At 38.1% G+C, this 19486-nt stretch overlaps 2 protein-coding genes across 2 annotated transcripts; both read right to left on the bottom strand.

Moving 5' to 3' along the window:
• Positions 1 to 11224: 11224 nt before the first annotated feature.
• LOC118853544 (olfactory receptor 5B12-like) lies at positions 11225 to 12169 on the bottom strand. Its single transcript, XM_036763675.1, has one exon. It carries the CDS (start codon positions 12167 to 12169, stop codon positions 11225 to 11227), a length of 945 nt encoding a protein of 314 aa, XP_036619570.1.
• A 4397-nt stretch (positions 12170 to 16566) lies between these two features.
• Positions 16567 to 17526, bottom strand: LOC118855153 (olfactory receptor 5B2-like). Its single transcript, XM_036765250.1, has one exon. The coding sequence runs from the start codon at positions 17521 to 17523 to the stop codon at positions 16567 to 16569; it is 957 nt and encodes a 318-aa protein (XP_036621145.1). The 5' UTR covers positions 17524 to 17526.
• Positions 17527 to 19486: the final 1960 nt, after the last annotated feature.

Here is a 19486-nt window from a genome sequence, read left to right as displayed (position 1 = left end):
TTTGCTCCTTCCTAACCTATCCCTCTTTATTGAATTTTCTCCCTTGACCCTGTCCCTTTTCAAAAGTGTTTGCTTTTGATTACCTCCTCTCCCTGTCTGCCCTCCCTTCTATCATCCCCCCTTTTTTATCTTCTACCTCCTTCTTTCCTGTGGGTAAGATACCCAATTGGGTGTGTATGTTATTCCCTTCTCAGGTCAAATCCGATGAGAGCAAGATTTACTCATTCTTCCTCACCTGCCCCCTCTTACTTTCCTACAGAACCACTTTTTCTTCTTTTTCTTGCCACTTTTATGCGAGATAATTTACCCCAATCTATCTGTCCATTTCTCCCTCTCTCAGTATATTCCACTCCAATCCCTTAATTTGATTTTATTTTTTTAGATACCATGCCTTCATATTCAACTCACCCTGTGCCCTCTGTCTATACATATATATGTATATATATATACCTATATGTGTATATATGTATATACATATATATACACACACCTACACATATACATACCTAGACACACATATGTGTATATATACACGTATACGTATATATGTATATTCCTTTCAGCTACTATGATACTGAGGTCTCATGAATCATACATGTCGTCTTTACATGTAGGAATGTAAACAAAACAGTTCAACTTTAGTAAGTCCCCTATGATTTCGCTTTCTTGTTTACCTTTTCATGCTTCTCTTGATTCTTGTGTTTGAAAGTCAAATTTTCTATTCAGCTCTGGTCTTTTCACTAAGAAAGCTTGAAAGTCCTCTATTTTTTTGAAATCAATATTTTGCCTTGGAGAATGATACTCAGTTTTGCTGTGTGGGTGATTCTTGGTTTTAATACTAACTCCATAGCCCTCTGGAATATTGTATTCCAAGCCCTTCGATCCCTTAAGGTGGAAGCTGCCAGATCCTGTGTTATCCTGATTGTTTTTCCACAACACTCAAATTGTTTCTTTCTGGCTGTTTCCAGTATTTTCTCCTTGACCTGGGATCTCTGGAATTTGGTGACAATATTCCTAAGAGTTTTCTTTTTGGCATCTTTTTGAGGAGGCAATCTGTGGATTCTTTCAATTTCTATTTTGCCCTGTGGTTCTAGAATATCAGGGCAGTTCTCCTTGATAATTTCTTGAAAGATGATATCTAGGCTCTTTTTTTGATCATGGCTTTCAGGTAGTCCAATAATTTTTAAATTATCTCTCCTGGATCTATTTTCCAGGTCAGTGATTTTTCCTGTGAGATATTTCACATTGTCTTCCACTTTTTCATTCCTTTGGTTTTGTTTTATAATATCTTGATTTCTCATTAAGTCACTAGCTTCCACTTGCTCCAATCTAATTTTTAAGTTTGTATTTTCTTCAGTGGTCTTTTGGACCTCCTTTTCCATTTGGGTAATTCTGCCTTTCAAGACATTCTTCTCTTCATTGGCTTTTGGGAGCTCTTTTGCCATTTGAGTTAGTCCATTTTTTAAGGTGTTGTTTTCTTCAATATTTTTTTTTCAGTATTTTTTGGGTCTCCTTTTGCAAGTCATTGACTTGTTTGTCATGGTTTTCTCACATCATTCTCATTTCTCTTCCCAATTTTTCCTCTACTTCTCTAACATGCTTTTCCAAATCCTTTTTGAGCTCTTCCATGGCCCGACACCAGTTCATGTTTTTCTTGGAGGGTTTTGATGTAGGCTCTTGCACTTTGTTAACTTCTTCTGGCTGTAGGTTTTGGTCTTCTTTGTCACCAAAGAAAGAGTCCAAAGTCTGAGACTGAATCTGAGTGTGTTTTCACTGCCTGGCCATGTTCCCAGCCAACTTACTTGACCCTTTCTGCAGGGTATGACTGCTTTTAGAGTAAAGAGTACTTTGTTCCAAGCTTGGGGGAATGCGCTGTTGATTTCAGAGCTCTTTCTATGCAGCCAGCTCTGCCACACCAGCACTCCTCCTTACGCAAGAACCACCAACCTGGACCTGATGCAAATCTTAAGCAGGCTCTGCACTCCTGCTCTGATCCACTACTTAATTCCTCCCACCAAGTGGGCCTGGAGCTGGAAGCAACTGAAGCTGTAGTTCTTTAGCTGCACTACCCCCGCTGTCCTGGGATGGTGGCCAAACAGGGAACTCTTTTCACTCTGTGCCCCGCAGCTTTTCCCACTAACCTTCTCTGTTGTCTTTGGTGTTTGCGGGTTGAGAAGTCTGGTAACTGCCACAGCTCACTGATTCAGGGCTCTAGGGCTTGTTCTGCCCAGCTCCTGTTCTGGTTGGTCTCTGTGGCCCATGCTGAGCTCTGCTCCCCTCCACTCCATGTATGATAGACCTCACCCAGCGGCTATCCAGGCTGTCCAGGGCTGGAGTCCTGCTTCCCTCAGCTATTTTGTGGGTTCTGCAGTTCTTCTCTGTTGTCTTTTGTGTTTGTGGGTTGAGAAGTCTGGCAACTGCCACAGCTCACTGATTCAGGGCACTAGGGATCGCTCCAGCTGGCTCCTGGTCTGGTTGGTCCCTGCGGCCCATGCCGAGCTCTGTTCCCCTCCGGGCTCTGCTCCCCTCTGCTCCGTGTATGATAGACCTCATCTAGAGACCCTCCGGGCTGTTCTGGGCTGGATCCCTGCTTCCCTCTGCTATTTTGTGGGTTCTTCATTTCTAGAATTTGTTCAGAGCCATTTTTTATAGGTTTTTGGAGGAATCTGGGAGGGAGCTCACACAAGTCCCTGCTTTCCAGCTGCCATCTTGGCTCCACCCCCCTAAATTTTTTCTGCTACACATTCTGCTTCATTTCACAAAGGAATCAATTTCAAGTGGAAGAAGTATCATGCAATATAAATTTCCCTGATTCTGAGTCATTTCTCTCCTCCCATCACCACTCTGAGTGTTGGTTTACCTTGGAGAGTCACATCCTATTTCATGGGGTTTGTAGAAGTATAACTATTTCTTCTCATATATTGGAGTCTATTAATTTACCAATGATCCCTCAGACAAAGATAAATATAAGGCCTTGTCTCTTATCTCAGATACATGCCTCCTTCCACAATGAGAAATGGCCTTTGATGCTCTCCTCTTCCTCTTTAAGCTCAAAATTTTCCCTCTAACCCTTCCTCCCCCATCCCATGTTAGTGCCTATGCTTCATTGCTTTTAAACTATTCTCCTATAGCTCTCACTTTTTTGAGAATCTAAAGAAAATAATCCAGAGAGAAGAAAAGCTCAATTGTTGATATATCTATATCTATATCTGTATCTGTATCTGTATCTGTATCTGTATCTGTATCTATATCTATATCTATCTATCTATCTATCTATCTATCTATCTATCTATCTATGTCAGGAAACTAGGTTATATAGTAGTTGGATCACTGGACCCAGAGTCAAAAAGATCTTAATTGAAACCCTGCCTTAGACACTAAGTGTGTGACAGTAACTTAAGTGGGGCACTCAGTCTTGGTTTCCTCACTTATAAAATGGGGACAATAATAGCATCTACTTCACAGGGCTGTTGTGAGGACCAAATGAGATAACATATGTAAAATAATTTGTAAACTTTAAGGTATTATCGAAACACCAGTAGTGATGATGATGATGATGATGATCCATTTTGCCTCTCTTCTCCTCTCTCACCATATATGTAAGTGCTCACTGTGTTATCATTCCAGCGAAAGATATGGATTAACTTATAGAAGGTGCATTTAATTGGCACTGTTAATTTAGCTCTTTTTTCTTCCCTTCTGATTCCATAAATTTGCTTTATATCTTTATGTCCTTTTCCCCTTGATGGTATCTCCATGATTTTCATCTTTCCCTCCCAGTATAATTTATTTTCCTTTGATTTTCAGTAGCCTATAAATGTGAGAGTATCCTCTTAGTGCATAGAGTTGGTCTTGGAGCCAGGAAGGCCTAGGGCCAAGTCCTGTCTCTGACCATACTGTCTATGTGATCTTGGGTTAGTAATTTAAGCTCTCAGTGCTCTAGGCAACTCTCTAAAACTATATGCCATAGAGAAAGGGGCCAACTCTATTGGTAGAGAGAATGTTCTTGTTTATGGGTTATGTATTTCAATCAAATCACAGATCCCTCTTCCTACTTAGTCTTTTCTTAAAATTGGCACCTACTTCTTTTTTACATTTCTCTTGTTTTGGAGCTTTTGTTATTCAAATATTCTTCTTCCTATTTTTATTTGTTGATTTCTTTGTTGAAGATCCAATTTTTATAAGTGATCATTAGACTCAGCTTGCTAGAGATGTTATTTTGGGGTTGAAGTTTGAACTCTTTTTTGGAATATCATATTCCTCTCTTTTCTTTGATTTCTCATGATTGTCAATTAATTCCAGGTTATGACTGGCATTCTTTTATAACTACAAGTCTCTCAAATGACTGCTTGCAAAATTCATTAAGTTTTTTAATTCAAATGGTAAAGTTTAATCAACTCAAGACTTGGATTTTTAAGCATATATATATTAGTGATCTTTGAAAGATCATGGAAAACAAGAAAAAAGATGTATTGAAGGATTGTAGAAGGTAAATATCTCCATTTTCAAAAGGGAGAAGTAAATCCAGTCTATAGAATAAAAACACAACTTTTATTAGAGGTATGTTTTAGAACATATTAAAGAGATCATTAAAGAATATTTAGAAAAAGAAATGGCTATGACAAGGGTGTAAAATGGCTTTATCTAGAATAGGTTGTACCAGACAAAATGAATTTTTTTTACAGGGCTAGTGAACAGAAAAGTTGAGGGAATGCTGCATATAGCACTTACCTAGATTTGAAAAAAATTTCTTTTGCTGTTCTTGTGGGAAAGATGCAGTGATGTGGATGAAGTAATTGTGCAATCTGGAAGAGTCAGAAGTGTTTGAATGGTAGGATTCCCAAAGTAGTCAATAGTTAGCCAAGGATCCATATCTAGTCCTGTGCTTTTAAAAATTTCATTAATGACTTGGATAGAGGCATTTATGCTTAATAGAATTGCAAATAGAAAAAATCTTTTGATCAAAATTAACTAAATGAATTGCAATCCTTATGTTAAAAATCTGACAGGCTACAACATTGGAAAGTCTTATACTTGAATTAAAAAAATAAACTTTGAAGTTCCAAACTAGGGAGACATGGTTAGATAGAAATTTGTCTGGAAAATGTCTAATGGTTTTAGTGGAATGCAATCACAATATGTGTCAAGGGAATGTCATCCAAATCAGTAAAGGCAATGCAATCACAGACTACTTTCAGTGAGGCAATGAATCTAGGAATTAGGAGAAGTCGGTTTCCCTTTACTTACCATCTAGAACATTTGTTTAGATCTGAGTTTTATTTTAGGAAGCAGGTGAATAAGTTTTAGCAAGGTGTTGTAAAGCTTTTTGGCATGTGTCATAGAATATTTAAAGCAGTCTGCTGAACTCTTCTCAGAAAAAGGATTCTAAATGTATAAAATATAATAGAAAAAGTTACAATGGAAATTTAAAAATCATTAAAATAAAGACATATTTTTTCATTATTTCAAGTTCATAGATTCCTCTGAAATCTATCCATGGGTCTGTCTGAAGTTTCCAGGTAAAGTTTCTGTATTGAGAAAAAGGCAACCAACATAGAGAAGGTCTTCAAAATCATATGGTGTGGGTATTGGTAATAATAGCTAACTTACTACTTTATAGTTTACAAAGCACTTTAAAGATATTTTCTTATTTTATCCCCATGATAGCCCCATGTGATAGGTCCTATTATTATCTCATAGAAGAAACTGAAACTGAGGAGGGTTAAATGATTTGCCCAAGGTCACACAGAGTGAGGAATTTGAACCTAAGTCATAATGATTCCTATTCCATCACCAGTCTATCCAGTACAGCATCCTGACTCCCACTCTTAAGATAAGCACTGCATTATTGAACTGGATTTCCCAGGACCTACCTGAGTCATCAAGAAATCTTGATGAGGCTCCTAAGGGGAGTCAATCATTTTTGCAGGCTTGGGGTTCAAGTCCAAAGCCTAGGAAGCAAGTGATACTATTAGAGAAACTGTTCCCTTGAACTTGGTGCTAAGTGTTCAAAGGTGCTTAGATCAATAAAGTCATCTCTAGTTACAGCTCCTACATTGATGGCAGTAGACTTAGGGACATTCTGCTCAGTCACAAGATGAATGATAGAAGTCAGATGAATGAGTGAAAGACTCAGATGACTCTTGATCCATGTTGGCTTCACTTCAATGAAGTATCAGAGAGCCTCATTTGCATTTAAGTGATTAGAGATGGATGTCAGGGAGAGACTTAAAAGAGATATGAGAACAGAATGACTCTTAGGAGACCATGTCCCCTTGGAAACACCTGAAGTCTACTATCATCTGTAAACAAAATAAGCCATTAAAATTTGTTATGACTCCAGAGACCAAATCCTGATTGCCTAGGGAGATAATTTTCCTGAGTATGTCTTGGTCCTTCTTGGCTCATTGCTAGTGAAGTGAAATGGAAACAGTCCTGGACTTGGGAATATGAAGACCTACATTCTAATTCTGGTTCTACTGCGACCTGGTAATGTGACCTTGCACAAGTCACTGTTTTGAAGATCAGATATGACACTGAATGTGAAAGAGAAAGTATGGGATAATAAAAAGACCACTAGACATTGTGGTGAGGGCAAAGTCACAGATTTGACTCATTGCCTATGTAACCTTAGACAAATTACTTAACTTCCCTGAATTACAGTTTCTTTTTCTATAAAGTGGGGGTTTCATGACCTAAATCATAGGACTTTTGTGAGGAAAAAGTCTCATAAAATAGGAAATGTTATTTTAAATTAACTATCACAAATATTGTTATTGTTATTTCATATATTTACAGCCTAATTTTGCTGGCTAAATCCCAAAATTCAGCTTCCTTCTCAAACCACTCTGAGGAAGGCATTTCTTCTGAAGGGTATATACACCTAAATACATACTAGATTGGTAGGTTATAAGAGTGGATTTGATGTGCTTTGCCTTGATTTTAGCTAGGCTTATGGTGAATTGCCTGGTGCTCATCCTGTGAAAAAGATGGAGAATTATGGCATAGACAAAAGCAAAGTTAGGTGATCCCAAAACTGGTTGAATTGCCAAACCGTAGAAGTGGTAATTAAGGCCTCGTTGTAAACTTATATGTAATTCAGTAGCCAGGAATGTATTTTTGGTCCTCGTATTTTTTAATATTTTAACATAGGTATTGTTTTCATTTCTTTATATCTCAAGTGAGTAGTATAGTATCTTATTCATACTAGGTGCTTAGTAAATATTTACATTTTTAATAGAATTGATGACAACTTATAGAAATAGATATCATGCTTATAAAATTTATCTTAAAATTTAAACATTTATTATGAACTTAGTTATCAACAAACTGAAAAGTTCAATAAGCAAAAAAATAATTAAAAGGAGTGTTGTATAAGAAACTGTGTCTGTTGTATAGTTACCTTTATAAAAAGTGGTATTAAATTTAACAAGATAGGAACAAAATCATTGAATGTCTTCCACCACTTTGCTTTCTCTTGTGTACTTTTAGATATATTAATTTTTTGCATTTGTCACTTCCCGATAATTCACCCCACTCTTCAGCCCAATAGGCACTCCTTTGTAACAGATAAGTATAGTCAAGAAAAATAAATTGACACCTTGGAGATGTGTGAAAGATTGTTAATCATGTCACATACATAATTCAATTTAATCCATCCAGCAACCTTTTTATAAATGTATTAAACATATTATTAAAGGCATAGAGTCCTAGAAAAAGGTTGAGGAGTCTCTAAAAGGGAAAATGAACAAAGAAACTTTAAATAGTGATCTTGAGTTGGAAGTTTTATTCCTAGGAAATAAATGATCTAGTTAGAGAACATTTTCCATGTCTCCTGTCATTAATTGTTCAAAGGTCCCTAGGAGTAGAAAGGTCTCTGTGAGCCACTGCTGTTGCAGATACAGCAGTAGACTCAGTGCCCTTCCATCTTACTGACTTTCAGGATGGATAAATGGGTTTCCCAAGGGACTCCTTGTTCTAGCTTGGTCTCACAACACTGAGTGCTCATAGAACCACATCTGGATGTCAGTGGCTGAAGATGGAGATCAGTGAGTGGTTTTTATACAGATCAGGGACCCCAAAAACTTTTAGGAGACTATGCTCCCTTGGAGACACTTGAGAGCTCTTCAACCAACTCCTGAATAAAACAAATCATTAACTTTGCGCTGATCATAGGGACCAAATTCTGATTGCCCAAAGGAGACCATTCTCTCCTGGATGCCTTGGTTAATTTTGCTCTTTGTCAATGAGGTGGAGCAGAAGAAATCTTGAGCTGAGGGATAATACTACTTCTAGACCTCTTTCTACCATCTTCTGGCTGTGAGATCTCAATGAAGGTGATTAACTGTTGCATACTTCAGTTGATTCATCTGTAAAAGAAAGATAATAATCTTTGCCTTGCTTAACCAAAAGGGCTGTCGTGTTTTTAGATCTAATGTGGCATTGCATTTGGAAGAAACAATGTGATGGAATGAGTATAGCATTGTACTGGGAAAGAGAAGATCTCAGCTGGAGGCCAACTCTGCTCTTATTGGCTGTGTAACATTATGTAAGTTAAATAAATCTTCTGAGCCTCATTTGTAGAATGAGGATTTTAATTCTAAGCACTACCTTACTTATAAGACTGTGGTAAAAAAAAAAAAAGTAGAGCCTTGTAAAATAAAAAAAAACACTATCATATTAATGAATACTAATATTGTATTCTTTTTAAAAATTAGTCCTTACCCCCTAATTTGGTTGACAGTGTCCCAACATTACTCTAACTCATGCTGTTAGGTGTCTTTTTGAAGGAAATATGCAAATTAATATAAAATGGACTGGTAGATCAAAGGAATACAGTAGATCTAATTTTTATTGGTTTAACCAAAGTCTTGGAAAAGGTCTATCATGCAATTTTTGTGTACAAGATGCAAAGTAGCAGCCCAGAAAGTAGTAGTAGATGGGATTCCTAACCAGTTGAATTGTCAAATACAAGGAGGAGTGATGAGTGACTCAATGTCGACTCAACTTTAATGGAGCAGCTCAGGAATGTGTCTTAGGCCCTGTACCATTTCATATTTTCTCATTGCCTTGGAGGCAGGGGCTATTTTGAGGAAAATCTTTATAATTTTTTCCACCAATTAATAAGTAGTGATTTTTTATATCTTTTTCATACTCATTCAGATACATTGTAATTCAGTCCCTCAATACCCTTATAATTGTAGCATTTCTATTGTAGATCTTTTCTGTGTTCAGTTGGTCAAATTTTGCTGCTTTTCCTGTCTTTGTTTTCTTTCATATCTTTCTACCTTCTGTATAAATATATCAAGGTCTATGACATTAGACCCCAAGTTTGATGGATTTACTCTCTTTGATGGTGAAAAGTTTGCAGATCTTGCCCATTGATGCTTAAAAGCTATCCCAGTTTACTTCACTTAGTTGGCTTTCTTGTCAAGCTTTTCTTAAGCTCCTTTTACTCCCCCCTTCTCTCTGCTTTATTCACAGTCACCCATCATTCTTCTTCAGAAAGTGTCATGGATGAATTTATCTTTAAATTGATACTTCTTTTGGCTCTCATCTTTCACTCTCAAATCCTCCTCTGCTTAGAGACTTACTCAGGCTATGATCCAGAAAGCCTTGGCAGTGAACAATGATGAAATTACACTCATTTACTAAAACAAGATTCATAGAATGCTTGTACTGCAGCAATAAGATAGGTAAATTGGCAATCAGAATATCTAGATTCTAGCTTTTCTTTTTCTGTTAACAAGCTATGTGACCCTGAGCAAATCAACCATCTGTCTAATTGGAGTAGGAAGATATCTGCTAGGTCATATAGCAGAGCTATCCCCAGAACTTAGCACAATGATGGGCATCTTGTAGGTGCTCAAGAAGCGCTTGGTCACTTGATCTGTTGACTTGTTTTAGAAGTAAGAGGACTTATGTTGAAATCCTATCTCTGAAACATACTACTTATGTGATATTGGGGTAACCTCTCTAAACCTCAGTTTCCTCAGCTGTAAAATGAGGGAGGTAAACTGGATGGCCTCTGTGTTCCCATTTGGTTTTTAACCTATAGGTCTACAGGGATGGGGAACCTGCAGCCTTGAGGCCACATGTGGCCCTCCAGGTCCTCAAGTGTGGCTCTTTGAATCTAAACTTCAGAGAACAAGTCCCCTTAATAGAAGGATTTGTTCTTTAAAGGCCACAACCAAGGATATAGAAATCCACATGTGGCCTCAAGGTGGCAGGTTCCCTACCCCTGGATAAAAGCAGTCACTCAGCCATTTTCAATACCCCCACCAAACAATTACCATGCCAAGGAGAATCAAAGATAGTAATAATAATAATAGCCTCAGGAAGCATACAGTAAACTTACTAGTATCTGTCTATCTATCTATCTATCTATCTATCTATCTATCTATCTATCTATCTATACTTTTACATGGACATGTATATGTGTGCATACAGACATACACACATACATATATATGTATATATACACAAATATGTGGATAGGTCTTAAATTTTTAATATATCTTGGATTATTTTTCAGTTATTTCCAACTGTGATACCATTTGGGATTTTTTTTAGCAAAGATACTGGAGTAGTTTGTTATTTCTTTCCTCAGCTCATTTTACAAATGAAGAACTGAGGCAAGCAGAGTGAAATGACTTTCCCAGGGTAGATACAAGGGTCCAAAAATCCTCAATAAGTGCAATAAAATGGTTCTAATACCTTTGGTATCATATATTTGTGACACGAGTTTTCATCTAGTTCCTAGAAAGGCTAGAAGTTAGCATCATAAAAGCTAAAAAAATAAAATGGTTCAAATAGGAAGAGATCATTAGTGTCATAACACTAGCATGATCAGTGGAATAGTGTCACTCACAGCATACTAATGGGGAAAAATAGCCATTTATTAAGCATAACTTCAAATTCCTAAAGTATTCCTATCATAAGAGAACAAATGAAGAAATTAGTGAATAAGAGATTAAATGAGTTGTTCAGGGACACAAAACAGGAAAATGTCGCAATAAACCTGACCATCTGAACTCTTCTGATTCCAAGAGCAGAATCAGAATACAATGCTTCCTCTGGAAAAGATAATATCATGATCTCTTTACTTTAGAAATTAGTCTGAATTCAGAGCTGTAGCCAAGTGATAGGAGACTCTTACTGCAGTTTCTCCTCAATTAGCATCGATGAAGTATAATTTAAATTCTAAAATTAACTTCAAAATTTCTCATACACCTAGTGGATATTTTCTCCCAGCAGCCTTCCTCAAAGCATTCTTAACTTCCTTGTTCCTCAGGCTATAGACTATAGGATTTAGCATGGGAATGACCATGGTGTAGAATACTGATGCCATTTTGTCTGTGTCCATGGAATGACTTGAGTTGGGCTGGAAGTACATGAAGATGATTGTCCCATAGAAAATGGACACAGTTGTGAGGTGGGAAGCACAGGTAGAGAAGGCTTTATGCCGACCCTCAGAAGAGTGAATCCTTAGGATGGCAATGAAGATGAATACATAGGAGATCATAATTACCAAGAGGGCAAAAGAGACATTAAATCCTGCTAAAATAAAGACCACCATCTCACTGATATGGATATCAGAGCAGGAGAGAGCCAAGAGTGGGGGGATGTCACAGAAAAAATGATGGACCACATTGGAACTACAAAAGGATAGGTGAAATGTACATCCAATATTAACAGATGACTGAAGGAAGCTACAAATATAAACCCCAATAGCCAAGTGAATACACACACTCAAAGTCATGGTGGTGCCATAGTGCAGGGGTTTACATACTGCTGCATGGCGATCATATGCCATCACAGCTAGAAGGAAACAGTCCACACTTGCAAAGGCCACAAAGAAGAACATTTGTGCTGCACATCCATTATAAGAGATGATTTTGTCCCCTGTGAGGAACCCAGCGATTACCTTGGGAGTAACAGCTGAAGAATAACCAAAATCCACCAAAGACAGGTTACTGAGAAAAAAGTACATTGGGTTGTGGAGATGGGAGTCCAAGGAGATCAGCACTACCATGCCAAGGTTCCCGAACAGAGTTATTGAATAAATAAAGGTGAAAATCATGAAGAGGGGGATCTGAAGTTCTGGGGCATCTGTTAACCCCACCAGAATGAACTCATTCACCACTGAATGATTTTCCATAAATGACATATCTGGGTAGGGTCGATCACCTATGACAAGAGAGATAAGAACAGAAGTAACTCAACATAGTTAATTCTGAACCATGAATGAGGATCAGAGACATATTTATGTGATAAGTGGGGATAGGAGCATGATGGAGGAAGGAAATCAAGGTGGTAATCATAGTAGTTACTAATGCAACTACACATAAACTCTTGACTAATGTTTCCTACTTTTTTCTTCAATCTACCATAAGCTTAATAATTTCAAAGGTGCGATGGTAAACCTCCTTTTCAGGGAAGTTGCCTCTGTTCTGGTGCAAATCAGCATGGGAAGTGATGAATAGGTGAATAGAGGAGGGACACTTTTCTTATGAGTTTGATCTATTCTCATGAAGAAGAAAGAAAAGAAGGAAAATGGAGACAGCAGGGAGAAATAAGGAGAGACGAAGGACTTAAAGACAAAAGGGAAGCGCAGTAATATTGGCCAGGGGTCAAGTGGGTATTTTTAGGACAGGTCCAAATGCTGATGGGATGTCTCTACCGTGGGAGTTAAATTATTACTCTTCCACTCACTCCTTAAACATTTCTGGAAGTCAAGGTTTTCAAAATAAAATACCCAGCTATCACTTAAGGATAAATGTTTTGTTCCTGAACTAAATTTTATCACTGTCTTCCTTCCTTTCCAGTGCTTTAACATGCCTTGAAGGGCATTTTTTCCTCTTGTCTATTTCTTGGCTTGCCAAACACATTTTCCATTGAAGGACAACCTTGTACTATCTTTTGTTTGCCTTTCCACAAGATTTAGTCAAATATGAGACTAGAGATCTTCCTTGATTAGAAGGACCAGATAAAGCTGTGTCCTATTTTAATAGTCTTTTGAAACCTAGATTCATCACTCTTTTACACCAAGATTTTAGTGGAGGGCATTAATGAAGGACTTAGGTAAGCTGCTGCACGTTAGCCAAGACAGCTTGCACTATGAAATAATCAAACCATTATTGAAGACACAATCTCAAGTAAGGAGAGACCATGAGTGTGAATCATATCTGACTGATAGTTGCCTCTCCCTAATGAGTATGTGAAAGATAAAAAAGAAGTGAGGTTTATTAAGTTAAAGTAATGGAGACCAATAGATGAACAGCTCTATAGAGATTATGGTACCCTCCGGTAATATTGCTAACAAGCAAGATAACTTAGGGATCCTAATATAAGGGGATATACTTCTCAGTGATATCACTGAGACTTAATGGGGTGATAAATACATGATTACAATACAGGCTTTGAAGAACATACATTATTCAAAATAAACAGGATTGGTAGAAACAAATTGGAGAAGTATTATATTGTAAGCAGATGTATAGCAGAAGAAATTCTGGAACAAGAAAGGAAATGTGTGATGGAAGCTATTTGCATAAAGATCAGTGGAGGCAGAAACAGGAGCAACAATTTCACATTTCTTTAAAGCAGTTATTATAGGTATTGTGATCATAATATAGCTGAGGAAAATGAGGCTAAAATGAGTTGACCAAGGCCACACACACAGTAAGTGTCAAAGGAAAGCACTTGAACCCAGTTGTTCCTAGCTCCAATTAACACTGCCATATTATCCTTCAGATAAACTCTGGAATTATGCATTGGGCTTCTCAGAACCTACCTATCTGGAGATGACAGAGACAGACAAGCACGTTCACATGTGGGTCTTGGGTATGAAGTCTTAATACTAGGAACAAAGTTATTCTGTTAAAGAAACTGCTCCCTTGCCCCAATACTGTGTTCAGTGGTCCATATTTGAAGATTAATCATCCTTGGTCACTGCTGTTTTGTATGGCAGTGAAATTAGTGAATTTCTCTTCTCCTGATTCTCAAGACTAATAATGATTGAGTGATTGAGAGCACCCCTGCCTCCTGGTTCATCCTATCATCATTCACTCTAATGGTGCAGCATTTAGATGAGAGTGGCTAAAGATTAGAATCAAGGAGGGCTTTATATAGACCTAGGCATAAAGCAGCTATTAGGAGAACCATGCCATCTTGGGGAAACCTGGCAATTCTTCACCCAGCTCATGAACAAAACAAATCATTAACTCTCCTGTGACCATGGAGACCAAGTCTTGATTGTCCAAAGAGACCATGTTCTCATAGGCAACTTTGTTGTTCTTAGTTCATTGCAGTTTAGTTATTCTTAATTCATGCAACATAGAAGCCCTAGAAGAAGGGATCTGAAGGCATAACTACAGATCATATATCTTCCATGGGTATGAATAGGGAAAGAATTATTGGTCAAAGAGAGGATAAATGCTATTTAAAATGAATATATATATATATAATTTGCATTTCACAATATTAAAAAAAACTTTTGCATGAACAAAATTTTTACAGGTAAAGAAGAAGGAAAGCGGTTGGCTGGTGAAAAATTGTTGTATCAGATATCTCTGCAAACATTCTGATATCCAAAATATAACAAAGAAATGTATAAGACCAAAAGCCATTCCCCAATAGATAAATGGTCTAAGATTAGAGGTGTTGAGCTTAATCTGGGAGAGGCATCTTGTTCCATGAAGTTGAAGCCAGGCACAGCAGCAGATGCAAAGTGGAGAACTCTTCAGAAGAGTTTTTCTCTTTACTACAAATATTCCAAGTTACTTCAATTGATTCTTATGGGAGTACTTCCTGGTTTCACTTCTCTGGGAATGCTCCAGGTATCAGTTGCATTCAGAATTTCAAGACCATACTCCAAATGTGATCTGAGGCAGAGCAGGATCATTGACAACTTCCTGGTGCATACTATATCTCTATTAAAATGAGCTAGGATTATGTTTGAGCAATGGCTAAGATAACCCAATATTTATCCCTATTAAGCTTGCAATCTAGTCAGACTCCTGAATCTTTTCACAGAAAGCATGAGTCATTCACATTCTGACATAATGCCAGCTGATTTTCAAGTACAATAAATTTTCACAGCACTGAGAAAAGCTCGGAAATATCAGCAGCCTACTCCCAGCTTCTGGAAAGGCCTATTCCTTTCCACTGAATGTCAGAGAAGGTTTATATTGTTGTTCTTTTGTTTTAATATCTGACTCTGTACTTGGTCATGGTTCAATGTCATTTACCCCGCATGCAGTAGAAAGGAGGGAAAAGGAAAACAAAGCATTTTTGTAACTGAACAGCACTCCTGCTCTGATGTATTGTATTGCTCCTTCTTGAGGACCAAATGGAAAGATCTATGCACTTGCATACCTGAGATCTGCACTCAAACCCCAGCTCCAAAACCTACTATCTATGGGACCACCATGTCTACATTTCAGTTTTCTCATTTTTCATTGGCTCAACAAAGTCCAATTTAGTATTTATTAAATATCTGTTTTGCCCAACTCAATGTGCTAAATACAAAGAATAAAAGTGGATAGAACTCCAGACATTACAGTTTCTTGGGGTGATAAGAAAAAAAATATATACACATAAGCATAATGCAAAACACGGCTTGACAAAGTCAGGAAGAGATCCAAGCAAGCAATTTAAGGGGAATATGAGGAGGGAGACCAACTGAGTGAATCAGAAAAGAGACTTTGTGTAACATGTGTGGTGGAGTGTGTGTCCTGAAGAAAGAGAAGACTTCAACTTCAGGTCATGAGGAAGATGAAGTTTAAATCAGGGATGAAGAACATTCTCTGTGAATCTTCAGAATCAGTGGGCGGTGGGGCACAGAACAAGTCCAGCCATTAGACCATTTTATCTTGAACAGCTTCAAGTAGGGGTATTTCAAAATAGATACAATTATGTGGAAAGCTTAGAGAAAGACTAGGTTGAAAGAAATGAGACAAAAAGTCACTAAGCTTTCCAATATCCTGCAATCAGCCTAGCCCTCATGAATTGCCTAGAACAGGGGAGCATGATATGGGAGATTACTAGCAGCTATCAAACCACAATTTCACTCACTTTTTTCTTTTTTCATTATTTATTCCATTTGAGGAAATAGAGATAGTCATAAACCAATTAATAATAATAATAACAATAAGGCTTATAGAATGCCTTTCTGATCACAAGTCAAATGAATGTTGAACCAAGGAACTCACAGGAGTAAGTAAAGTAGAAGGAACTTAAAAGAAGACATGATCTTATGAGAATAGTTGCTATGTTCTGTGACAAACCAAGAAATGAAAATGTTCCTTCTCATTTCATTGAAGTGTTTCAGAGAGGCTTATTAACCACGGCAATCACAGTTAATGGAGGACAATATTTGATATTCTGGAAAAGAATATGTCTGCTAAAATGGAATCCAGTAAAAGTCTGAAAGGCTGGCTGTAATCCTCATAGGCAGGGGAGGGCTTTACTAGGTATGTACTACTTTCACTTGATATTATCCTCGGTATTAGGTGATCCTGAAGATAACTATTTAGGCTAAGACCAGCTGGAGTGAGATACATGTCACCCAGTAGGGAGAAGTAGAGATGAGATGCCCAGGAAGGAGTAGCTGATGCTCTTCCTGAAAGCCAACTTGACTTCCTTGTTCCTCAAGCTGTAGACCAGAGGGTTCAGCATTGGAATAATCATAGTATAGAACATAGATGCCATTTTGTCTATGTCCATGGAGTGACTCGAGCTGGGTTGAAGGTACATGAAGATGATCGTCCCATAGAATATGGACACTGCTGTGAGGTGGGAAGCACAGGTGGAGAAGGCTTTCTTCCGGCCCTCAGCAGAATGGATTCTCAGAATGGCAATGAGGACAAACAGGTAAGAGGTGAAGATGACCATGAGGGCAAAAGAGATATTGAATCCCCCTAATATAAAGAGCACCCACTCATTAATGTGGATATCAGAGCAGGAAAGAGCCAGGAGAGGGGTGATATCACAAAAAAAGTGATGAACTATATTGGAACCACAGAAGGAGAGGCTAAAGGTATCTCCTACACTCACAGAGGAGGTCAGAAAGCCACAGATGTAGGAACCAACAGCTAGACGTGTGCACACACCTGATGTCATTGTCATGGTATAATATAGAGGCTTGCAAATAGCCACATGACGATCGTAGGCCATGGAAGCCAGGAAAAAACTTTCAACAGTGGTAAATGTTGCAAAGAAGAACAACTGTGTAGCACATCCATTGTAGGAGATGACCTTGTGCCCTGTGAGGAGCCCAGCCATCACCTTGGGAGTCACAGCTGAGGAGTAGCCAAAATCCACCAGAGAGAGATTACTGAGGAAAAAGTACATGGGGGTGTGGAGATGGGAGTCCCAAAAGATGAGGGCTACCATCCCCAGGTTCCCCACCAGTGTGATGATGTAGATGAGGGTGAATGTTATAAAGAGGGGCATTTGAAGCTCTGGGGTGTCTGTTAGTCCCAGAAAAATGAACTCATTAACCTCTGAGCCATTCTCCATAGGTACTACTGGGAAGTCAGATCATTTACCTATAACAAGAAAGAAAGTATCAGAAGAATGAACTCAGAACTCTAAACTACTCAAAGTCATAAAATATGACCACCGATATACATATGTATTGTGAATGGAGGAAATATAGGTGTGAGGGAGGAGGAGGATGGCATAAACAATTTTCGTGAAAACTGATCCAGGACCTATCATCTCATTGATCTCAGATTCCTCTTAGGAGAGAGGCCCTTGAGACTACTTCACCATTTTTCCTCTCAGTCTCTGAGATGTAATCTTCTTATGCCTGTTGCCATTCAGGAAGAGGGAAGCCCTTGTGTTCTTCTGGTGAGTTAAAGAGGAATGCGTTGGAGAGAGTAGGAGAGCTAGGCTCTTGTTAAAGAATATACTTCACTGTGATAAACACAAGAGAAAAACAGAATAAGAGAGAAAAAGTAGGAGGGGGCAGATGCCAGTGGAACTTTGACTAGGCCACAGATAAATACATTTGAGGCCTGCAAGAACAAATGGGACCTATGCTGGGCAATGAAGTCACCAGCCACTGGGTAGGAATACCTACCAACAAAGTCCAATTGCATAGTAATGGAATTCAAATGCATCAAAATGATCCTAGAATTATTTGAAAATAAATTTATTGTTTCTAAGTTGAATTCTCTTTACATTATATCCCTACATGTTTTCAATACATTATTACCAAAACCATGGAATCAGAAGGGACCCTCATACAGGACTGAGGGCTGTTTGTCCTTTCATTCATTTCACAGGATGCCAACTCACCAAATATGCATACACACACAGATTTAGATAATATAGACATAAGTTGTGTATAGACATAGAGATATAGATATTGACACAGATTCAGATATAGACATCCTTTAGATGTCAGGCTTCTGGAAGTGAGCCTGTCTCCCCTAAGTCAGGATGGTCTTTAGGAACTAGACTTGTAACCTATCACAAACCCCGATTCTCAGCCTTTACGGCTTGGAAAGACCTGACAGATTCTGCTTCCTCGCTATTTTCCTAAAGAACCTAGGTTCACGTCTGTAATAAAATGAGGCACTAGACTAGAGGAAGACCTGAGTGAAAGACATTAGCAGACAGTCTTATGAAATCCACGTTAATTAGCACCATGAGATAGCCATTAATGAAGACACGATCATATGATTTCATAGCAGGCAGGGGCCTCAGAGGACATTGAGTTTAACTCACAAATTTCCTAAATGAAAAAAGAATCACATTGACTGCAAATGTCAGCAACAAAGGCATATTTAATTGGAAACTGAAAGGGAGGAATGATACCTAATAGCTGGATAATTTTAGTGGCATGTTGGAGCCCCTCAGTGGTGACATGAATAGATAAATTTCACTTTACAACTGTCGTTGGGACTTGGAAGTTTGAGACATACCTGGACCATGCTTCTGGGAGGTTATACAATAAACTAACTGGGATAGGTAAAACCACACCCATCAGATTGCCAAAGTTAACTAAAAAGGAGAATGATGAATGTTGGAGGAGCTACAGGAAAACAGGCACATAAAGGTCTTTTGGTGGAGCAATGAGTTAGTCCAGCCATTTTGGCATGCACAAGTGAGTGATACCTCTACTTAGCCTGTACAGTAATGAGAACAAATAAAGAGGAAGAGGTCATCAAATGCACAAAATTATTTATAGCTGGACTTTTTGTAGTGGCAAAAGACTGGAAACTGAGGAGGTCTTCATCTGTTGGTGTCTAGTTTAACAAATTATGGCATATGAATAAAATGAAATACTGTTGTGTTATAAGAAATGATGAAAGAAATAGTTTCAGAGAAACCTAGGAACCTGTGTATAAAGCTGTCTACAATCTAGGAGGTAAACATGGCAGAGATCATTAAATGAAGCATTTAGAGATTTGGTGGCAGAAGTAAAAGGAATATTGTCATAAAATAGGCTTTTGACCACTTGAGCTAGAAGAGG

This window comes from Trichosurus vulpecula, chromosome 6 (assembly GCF_011100635.1).
Source record: "Trichosurus vulpecula isolate mTriVul1 chromosome 6, mTriVul1.pri, whole genome shotgun sequence".
In the NCBI taxonomy this organism is placed as follows: domain Eukaryota; kingdom Metazoa; phylum Chordata; class Mammalia; order Diprotodontia; family Phalangeridae; genus Trichosurus; species Trichosurus vulpecula.
This window is presented reverse-complemented; position numbering and strand designations above follow the sequence as displayed.